The sequence below is a fragment of the Cebus imitator genome, unplaced genomic scaffold (assembly GCF_001604975.1).
Source record: "Cebus imitator isolate Cc_AM_T3 unplaced genomic scaffold, Cebus_imitator-1.0 Scaffold18, whole genome shotgun sequence".
NCBI lineage: Eukaryota > Metazoa > Chordata > Mammalia > Primates > Cebidae > Cebus > Cebus imitator.
In genome coordinates this window covers 11,845,955-11,855,663 of record NW_016107333.1, presented here as the reverse complement: position 1 = coordinate 11,855,663, position 9,709 = coordinate 11,845,955, and the positions used below count along the sequence as shown (strand labels likewise).

Sequence of the window (9,709 nt, the reverse complement as noted above, 5' to 3'; positions counted from 1 at the left end):
CTGTGTGTGTGTGTGTGTGTGTGTGTGTGTGTGTGTGTGTGTGTGTCCTCACACGATTTTCTCCACAAGAGGGAGCCGTCTGCCGGCAATTCAGACCCAAAGAGAGCGGTCTGCTTTCCTTTGGTCCAGCTTGGATCAGCTTGGGAGAATGAGTTACTGGCCCAGAGGGGGCTGGCTGGATGGTGGGGGCAGACAGGGTCCGAGAGGGTGGGTGGGGGTTACTAGGATTGGCTGGGCCTGGCGAGCTGGGGGTAAGCCAGCATATAGACTCACAGCTCTCCAGATCCACATGAAGCGGGAAAGGACGGTCCCGTGCGGGCACTGAGGGTGTATGCCTCCGTGCAGCAGTGTTACACACAGGCCCCTGCCAGGGCAAGGGTGCACGGGTGCCGGACCCGCAATAACAGCCCATCTGCATTCACACCAGGGTGCTCCAGCCCCATTCTCTCTCTCCCTGATACAACTGGCCTCTATCTGGCTGCTGTCAGAATTCTCAGGGGGAATGATCCCACTCAGCTTTCAATTTCCCCATGCTTTTTTGTGTGTGTGTATTTCTGTTGTCCAGCAGAAATAAGAAAAACACTCACCCAGCAGGATGTACAGGTCTGGCTGAAAAACTCTAAACTGGTCCTTTCTGATCAGAAGCAAGTTACAATATTTCTTTATTGACTCATGCTGAGGTTTACGTCTCTTACTGTCCTCTTTTGCCTGCATACCGTATATCTGGCCCACTGCTGCAAGATTAACCTCCTGGGAGCATCCCTTCGATTATGCAGCTCCCCTATGTAGCTTTGTGGGGCCCCATGATCTGCAGGGGGAAGGGCAGCCCCTTCCTTTTCTGGCATTTAGGCCCCTTTCTATGTGGTGTTAACAAAGCGGTGCAGCTATCCTTCCCTAACCTGGCCCATAAAAGCCTTCATCAGCTCCAGCTCTTATGCACTTCCCACGCCGTCTCCGTTCCTGCTGGCTGACACCCACTGAGCATATACTGCACACTAGGCATCCTCAGATATGTTATCTGATCCTACAACAGAGCCCAGAGCTAGCACAGGGAGCCAGCTTTCAGAGGTCCCCAACAGCAGAGCTGGGGTTAAAATGAAGGCATGCCTGTTCAAAAATTCAATGTGTTTTTCTGCATTTTTCTTTCCTATCCTGCCTGAGAACACAAAGCTTAGTGTTATCTCAAGTCTCTGCTCCATTCTCAATTTTAAATGCTCTATTCTTGACATTTATTTCTTCCTGGATTGTGTAGTCTTATCTGGCCACACCATTTAGTTCTCACAACTAGTACTTAAAACACAAGGGCATTCTGAGAATCCCCCGACCCAGGCTTTTATTCCGTTTACACCAGTCTTCCACAATTACACACACACATCCTTGAAGCAGGGACTGGCTCTTATGTTTCAAGGTGGCCAAACTTTGGAGTCAAACAGATCAGTGTCCCCAGCCATGTGACCTAAGACAAAACAACTCCTTTTCCTTTTTTGAGATGGAGTTTTGCTCTTGTTGCCCAGGCTGGAGTGCAGTGGTGTGATTTCAGCCCACTGCAATCTCTGCCTCCCAGGTTCAAGTGATTCTCCTGCTTCAGCCTCCCAAGTAGCTGGGATTACAGGCGTGTACCACCACTCCCGGCTAATTCTGTATTTTTAGTAGAGACGGGTTTTCACCATGTTGGTCCGTCTGGTCTCGAACTCCTGACTTCAGGTGATCCACCTGCCTCAGCTTCCCAAAGTGCTGGGATTACAGATGTGAGCTACTGTGCCCAGCTGCAACTCTTTTTCTGGGTCAAGTTCCCCGTCGGTGCAATGACAATTGTTACACTCACCTCAAAGAGCTCTGCTTAGGATTCCTTTCCTTGACTCCTGCCTGGCATCTGGACAATGCAAGTTCTCTGCAATGACTACACGCAGTCTCCATAGTGCCTAGGCCAGAGCTGAGCTGCAAGTAGGACAATATTGAAGGTCATTGATTATTATAGAGCCAACTGTGCAGAAGGAGAGGCAGCTGTGATGTGACAGAAAAAGGCCTTGACTTGGAGTCAGAACTCCTGAGTCACAATGTCAGTTCTGTTCATTGTGAGGCCCTCGGATGAGTCAGTAACCCTCTCTGAGCCTTTTTTTTTTTTAAAATCTGTTAATATTAGAAATATGATTAAGAATAATTCCTTGGAAGGTCATCGTGAGCTTGTGATGCTGATAGTTACCATTTATATGGTGATTACTGTGTGCCACATATCTACACTAGTTACATCCCTTAATTTATTAATTAACTCTGAAAGAAATGCAAATCAAAACCACAGTGAGATGCCACCTCACACCAGTCAGAATGGCGAGTATTAAAAAGTCAAGAAATTAAAGAGGCTGGCAAGGCTGTGGAGAAATAGGAACACTTTTACATTGTTCCTCAAGGATCTAGAACTAAAAATATCATTTGACCCAGCAATCTCATCACTGGGTACATACCCAAAGGAATATGAATCATTCTATTACAAAGACACACACATTGGTATGTTCATTACAGCAGTACTCTCAATAGCAAAGCAGTAAAATTAATTCCTTGACGTGGAATCAACACAAATGCCCATCGTGAATATACTGGATAAATAAAATGTGGTACATATACACCATGGCATACTATGCAGCCATAAAAACGAATGAGATTGTGTCCTTTGCAGGGACATGGATAAAGCTGGAAGCCATTATCCTCAGCAGCTAATACAGGAAGAGAAAATCAAATCTGTTCTCATTCACAAGTGGGAGCCGCACAGTAAGAACACACGCCAAGGCCTGTTGCAGCAGGCGAGGGCAAGGAGAGCATCAGGACCAGTAGGAATGCATGCAGGGCTTACTACCTAGGTGACGGTTTGACAGGTGTGCAGCAAACCACTGTGGCACGCGTTTACCTATGTAACAAACCTGCACATTCTATGCATGTATCCCAGAACTTAAAGTAAAATAAAATTAAAAAAAGAAAAGAAAAATGTATTTCATCAAACCTAATGGCTAAATAAACAAGGGAAGTCTGAATTTAATTATACTCCAGATATAAAAATGGGATGAACAATTATTATAAAATTTAAACCATTTTTCTATTAAAAAAAAAAAAGCATTCCCATTTTACAGATGAGAAAACTGAGGCTTAGAGAGTTAAGTTGCTTGGGCTCCAGTGGAGAGTTGGAAATGTAAACTTGAGTTGAGTGAGATCCCAAAGTCTATGCTCCTAATCTCTTCTCTATGGTTCTAACCTCTTCTCCATGGCCCGGCCTCTGAGAAGGGAGGTTCTCTTCCATTTTCAAACACTGAGGGTAGGGCTGGGTGACAGTCAGGGGCACAGACTGTGGAGCCTGACTGCCTGTAAGATCCCTAGCTCTGCCACTGACTAGTGGATCTTAGACAAATTATTTATCCTGCCTGGGCCTCAGTTTCCTCATCTGTGAAATGGGGATAGTAACAGCTCCCACTTCTGAGGGCTGCTGTGAGAACTCCGTGAATTAGGGAAGAGCCTGTAGGCAAGGTGAGTGCCATGTGGGTGTTCACTATGCAGTGTCCATAGGAGTTGAAACTGCTGTTGCCCATTGCTACAGGTTCATTGTCTGTCCTCTGACATCAGATTCAGAAACTGGTTCCTATCAGAACATAACCTTCCAATCTTATAAAAGAGGAAGCAATGGGCTTCTTGGCAGATGCTGTGGGTTTGTTTATGCTGCGATTCAGGCACCTCTGTGTGCTCTCATGGGAGGGGTCTATCCTTGCAGGCAGGCATGCCCAGCCTCAGCCTCACAAGTTGCAAGGACCCCTTCAGCGATCTGAACCTGGCACAAGGATCCGATTGACCTACACATCCTCTGGCTTCTCGACAAACCAGGTTACTGTGACCTGGCTTAAAAACAAACACAAGCTCCCAAAGCCCCAGACCAGCATCCGCCGCAGTGGACGCACCTACAATGTGACCAGCAGTGTGCTCGTCCCGCTGACAGAGGATGATGTGCTCTCCCATGTCGTTTGCTATGTCGAGCACAAGTTGATGCCGTTTTTCCAGAAAACCATTGACCTGGACCAGTACCTCCGGGGTAAGATCTTTCTCTCTGCTAAGCTGAGGTAGTGCAGAGTTTGGGTGGGGACTTCACTGAGCCTCAGTTTCCTCAATGAAAAATGAGGAAGAAGCCCCGATGATAAGCAAGCACATCCCTCATTTGATTTAGGCAAGAACGTAGTGAAATAACACCTGTAAAGTGCTTACTTTACACGGTGCCTTGCTCATACTAACTACTCAGAAGTGGCCACTGTGGTTGTTAATTATTATTATTATTCTTCACAGCACTTCTCAGAGCTCGCTTCTTTCATCTGTAGACCGGTGACAGATACCTTCCTGGAATCTGGACATCTTCCAGATTGATGACAGATGCTAGTGATCCTGTGCAGAAATAAGAACGCTTTTACACTGTTGGTGGGAGTGTAAATTAGTTCAACCATTGTGGAAGACAGTGTTGCGATTCCTCAAATAATTTCAAATAATTTTTCAAAATTATGTTTTAATGATTGTGCTATAAATGTGAGATTTGAAATGAAGAATTTGTTGGTACTATAGTATAAATTCTCAGGAAAAAATGATGCCAGCTTCTGTCCACTCCCAACACTTATTATTCTAAGAGTTGGTGCCTCTCTGCAATTATATTCTATATTTATATACAAATATAAATATAGAATATATTTAAATATTTTTAAATAGAAATGCTTTTCAAGATGAAGTTCCAACCAATTCCTTTTTTACAATCTCTATGAAATAGAGGGCTGATCTTGTATAGGCTCCAAGTGGCACTTTTTTTTTTTCTATACCAAGAAGCTTCAGCGTTTACCTTATTTGGTTTCGTGAGAATTAAATGAGAAAATGCATGCACACCACCTCAAACATTGACATTCGGTGGATGGGAGCAGCTGTCAGTAGCTGTGCTCAGGCCTTTGTCCTCCCAACACTGGCCCCGACACCACATAGCCAGGAAAACTCACTGGTGGTTGAAATGGGCTGTCTCAGCCTCTTATCCTTTTTATTTGTTATTTTTTGTCCTTGCCACCTAGAACCCATGACAATTGCTTGGGGGCAACTTACCCTGCCCTGTTCTCCGTGGGCACCACCCCAGTTGCCAGGCCTTCAGCACCTGGAGTCCTCCGTTCTCAGGCCTTGCTCTTTGCGTGGTGAGATCCCTGTGCTCTCCCTGTGTGCTGACGAAGAAAGACTAAGTACAGGCAATAAGCTCATGGAGTGTGTTGGCCTCAGCTGCCACTAGCAACATCATTGATAGAATTTTACAAGTCTGGGCAGGTTGAGGGTGAGAAAAGAATATTTGGGAGTTGGATTCTTGTAACTCCTTCACATTGCACTACTGAAAGAGTTGCTTCCTCTACCCTAGATCAAGAGCTGAAATCTCTCTTAACTAGACCCATGAGAGCTGATCTGACCTCAGAGACTTTCATAGTTTTAGAGTCTTAGAAACAGAGGGAAAGCGGTTTGCATCAGATCTTGCAGTTGGCTGTAGTATCAGAGCAAGGACCAGAAGCCAGATCTCCCAGCCCTCAGTTTAGTGTTAGAGCTGCACCATGTTGTGTGTTCATAAGAAGTCTACTAAATAATTTAGTGTTTTGTAGGATTTCAAATTTGTCCAATTTTCCTTATTGTGAATACATTCTATTGAATAGCTGAATATCTGGCTGAAAAATATTCTAGAAGTTATTAGATCATAATTTTGGAAGCCTGGAATCATAAATGCTTATAGCCTTATAGTTTGGGTGTTAGAATGGCATAAAGGTAAAACCTACTGTCTCTGGTATAATCCCAGCTTTGCTACTTGTGACCTTGGGCAAGTTACTTGACCTCTCTAATCTGAAGTTCCTTCCTATGGAAAATCTTAATATCTTGGATTCTAAGACTTAGAATCTATGAATCTTCAAATCCTTAAATTATCTAGTCGTAGAGTGAGTTAAATGATTTGTAGCTTCTTCACTGGCAATCATACCTCATCTTTTTATCTTCAATGGCTAAAGTGAAAAAGAAAAGAAAGATTAGATGGCTTTCATCCACCCATCCATCTATCCATCCATGCATCCATCCATCCATGCATGCATCTGTCCATCCATCCATGCATCCATCCATTCATCCAAGCATGCATCCATCCATCCATCCATTCATCCAAGCATGCATCCATCCATCCATCCAAGCATGCATTCACTCATGAATTTGTGCTGTTATTCAATCATGCATTTCTTTATGTGTGCATTTGTTAACCAATACCTTAGTATTCCTCTGTGGCAGGCTCTGGTTATGCCCTAGGCAGATGACTCCATCATGAAGGAGCTCCCAAGCACCTACAGATGGCTTCCCACAATAATTGTTTGCTTTCTCTCGGCTTTATCAGTTCCCCCTGCAGTGACAGTGTCCCAGTCTTCCACCTCCTCCAGCTTGGTGGCTGTTACTTGCCTCGTGCAGAGATTCTACCCACAAAACGTGCATCTTACCTGGCTAGAGGACTGCCGTACACTCAAAGACACTGAGCAACCCACATCCAAGAAGAAGGATGATGGGTCCTACACCGTGGAAAATGTGCTGCTGGTGAATGCATCAGTGCAGGGGCTTGAGCGGGTGCTCACCTGCATGGTGGAACATGAGGGACAGCTTCCCAAACGGGCCAACCTCATACTGTCCACAACAGCCCACACCACATGTAAGCTCATTGGGAGCACAGGTAAGTTCACCTCTTCTTCTATGAGTTCCTGGGGTCACTCCTGTATCCTTAGTGGGTTTCAGAAGGTACTGGAAGGAGGGGGAGCTTGATAATCAATGAGATCTTACCCACTTGAGAGTCTGTGATTCCTTAAATAACCAGAATGGTTTCTGGCCAGTGGATTCCTTTAAATCTGTCCATCCTAAACGTTCTTTAATTTCTGTGGAAAGAGTGATCGTCTGGCTCAATCTCCTTCAAAGTTCCCAAGAGAGGGTTCAGCTTAGTGCACTCACTTACTACTGGTGCTTCTGAGATGGCTGTCAGCAAGGCTCTCTTGTTTAAAATATTTGTTTCAGTAATATGGAGGTGAGCTTGCCTGTACATAAAACGTACTTGCATGATGTCTGCTCCAGCGATATAGGCTCTTCCGCTTGATTCTTGCACAGACACTGCACCTCTGTGTGCTTCAGTCTGCTCATCTGTGGATAGTGTCTAATAAAGTTTCCTAATTCATAGTCTTTATGAAGATTAAATAAATTAACACATGTAAACTTTACATATGGTCTATAATAAATGTCAACTATTGATACTACTATTTGAATTCAGGTACGATTATTGTAAAATTTGGTTTCCAGTAGTTACGGCTTTGTAAACTTAGGCAGCTGAGTTAATTATCTTCCCATAACCTCAGTTTACTCATCTAGAAAATGGTGCTAATGATACCAAACTCTTAAGATTGTGGCAAAGTTATCTTAAATAACCACAGGCCTTTGGGACATGGAGGTGATTATATGATTACTTGGGTTTGTACCTCTAAAGCTTTGCACAGTGGCTAGTGTGTGTCAGATATTCAAATCAGCATTTGTTGAGCCAAATTCAAGGTGAGGCTTTCAGATCAAGGTCATCTCTTATTTCCAAGACAGAACTAAATATAGAGAAAAGACATGGATTTGGAATCAGAATCGAATGCAACCTGCAGGCTCTGGAACTTCTTGGCTACATGACCTCAGAGAGGGCATTTAAACTCACAGAGCCCCCATGTGATGGCTCCTTCTACCCCTTGGCATTTAGGTCCAGAGATGCCTGCCGTTATCTTTGTGGTTTTCCTCTTGGGCCTCAAGGTGCTGCTGGTGATGAGTTTCACAGTGACCTACATCTGCAGGAGGTGGAACCTGTGACAGGTGAACATAGGATGGGCCTTAGTCTTTGGGACTGGGTGACAGGTTGGCAAGAGGCCTATAGGGCAAGCCCACAACGTCACAGGTGCCCTCAAGGGTACCCTCAAACCTCAAAGGAAGTTTGGGAACACCCTTTATTTTCTCCAAATGTTTTTTGGAATTCCCAGAGTCTTTCAGCTCTGTGCATTGTGTAGTGCCCTGGAGGTGGAAGGGTTTCAAATTCCATTTTCTGGGACCCTGGAGATGGAGGCAGGGGAATCCAAGGTGTGGGAGTGGTATGACTGTTGAGACCCAAACTCCAGAGTCCCCTAATACACTGTTATATGTTTCTGTTTTCATATGATATATTTTGGGGACGCATTAGGAAAGTATTGCTAAAATCAATGAATAGAACCTATTCACGGGACTTGGAGGTTCTGACTAGCGGCAAAGATGAATGTGGTTATGGGAGGGAGTTTAGAACCCAAAAAGTGGTGTTGGGGTGTAATGAGTAGGGGCTTTATTTCTGATCTGTGCCATGAATCCAGACCAAGCAGAATACCTGCCATATAGTAGGTGCTCAATAAATATTTGTGAAATTAATACATGAATAAACAAAGGTGAATGAACAATTATTTTTCTTTACAGCTCCTGCATGCAGAAACATTAACCTCCAGCCCTCTCCAAGGGCTTCAAGTGGGGAGAAGCTGCAGGGACTTATAGGTGACTAATGACCCTTCAGTTCGTCCCTGCCACCCCCATCATGGACACGCTCCCTTCTGCACACCCTCCCGGTGTTCCTTCCCTCAGACTTTTGGAGCTGAGTCAGGGACGGATTTTCTTCATGAGGACTCCAGGGATGTCTTGATTCCGATGTACTGAGTTTCAAATTGGCCCTGCTCCTACCCAAGAGAATCAAACTGATCAAGAAAAGAAGTTTCCATTCTACCCCTGGTCATGAACAATCCTTAATTTTCAGAGCAATTTTTACTTTTGAGTAGGGCTTTTGAAAGTATGATTTCATTTGAACACACATGTATTTTGAAATCACTGGCAAGTTGCATAAGCATTTTTGTCTTCTGAAATGTACAAAAAAATACAAACAATACTCATGGACCTACTTTGTAAAATATTAACATTTTGCCATCGTGTTCTTCAGTTCTTTTCTTAAAAAAAAAAAAAATGCTGTTCTGAATTTGGTGTTTATCATTCTCAGGCATGATTTTATACCTTTATAACATATGTGTAAATCTTTATCAATGTATAGGATTAGTTTTCATATTTTTAACATTATATAAATGCATTTTAGAACTTTATTTTTTAGAACTTTATTTTTTATGCTTAACACAGTTTGAGAGGTTTATTCCTGTTGATATATGAAGTCACATTTTAATTTTCCACTATTCTGTGGTCTTCTATTGTAAGATTATGCTACAATTTATCAATTCTTCTCATGATGTTGAAGCTTCATTCAGTGTTTTGCTAGTACAACTTTCACAAACATTCTTATATTTGTTTCCTTGGGCATGTGTGGGAGACTTCCTCTTGTTCCTCTAGCTTGGCTCACAAAGCTGCAGTACTGGTATGATTTGGGAGCTTTTGTTATATAAAAACAAGTTTCTAATTGTTGCTCAAGTTTTACTCTTTCCGTCTATGCCTTTCATCTCACTATATATATATATAATTTTTTTGAATGTTTATTGCATTTTTTAAATAGTTATCTTTTAGTAAGTTAAAGAGTTAAGTTTTCCTTCCTTCTATTCCAATATTAACATAATTTAAAATCAAACAAAATAAAAAAAAATAATCACCAACAGACTTGAATGGTAAGAAATAT

The 9,709-nt window shown here is 43.1% G+C and overlaps 1 protein-coding gene across 8 annotated transcripts in view; it reads left to right on the top strand.

Moving 5' to 3' along the window:
- The window catches only part of LOC108293984 (tyrosine-protein phosphatase non-receptor type substrate 1-like), a 124,400-nt gene extending 114,893 nt beyond the window's left edge, over nucleotides 1–9,507 (top strand). For 6 of the 8 annotated variants that reach the window (XM_037733693.1, XM_037733697.1, XM_037733687.1 and 3 more), the window contains 4 exons: nucleotides 3,755–4,069; nucleotides 6,410–6,736; nucleotides 7,837–7,896; nucleotides 8,521–9,507. In XM_037733693.1, coding sequence (XP_037589621.1) covers nucleotides 3,755–4,069; nucleotides 6,410–6,736; nucleotides 7,837–7,896; nucleotides 8,521–8,603 — 785 coding nt within the window. In that variant the 3' untranslated portion in view covers nucleotides 8,604–9,507. Of the gene's footprint in view, nucleotides 1–3,754; nucleotides 4,070–6,409; nucleotides 6,737–7,786; nucleotides 7,897–8,520 lie in introns of all 8 variants that reach the window. The other 2 variants (XM_017515685.2, XM_017515691.2) reach the window with 2 other exon arrangements.
- Nucleotides 9,508–9,709: the final 202 nt, after the last annotated feature.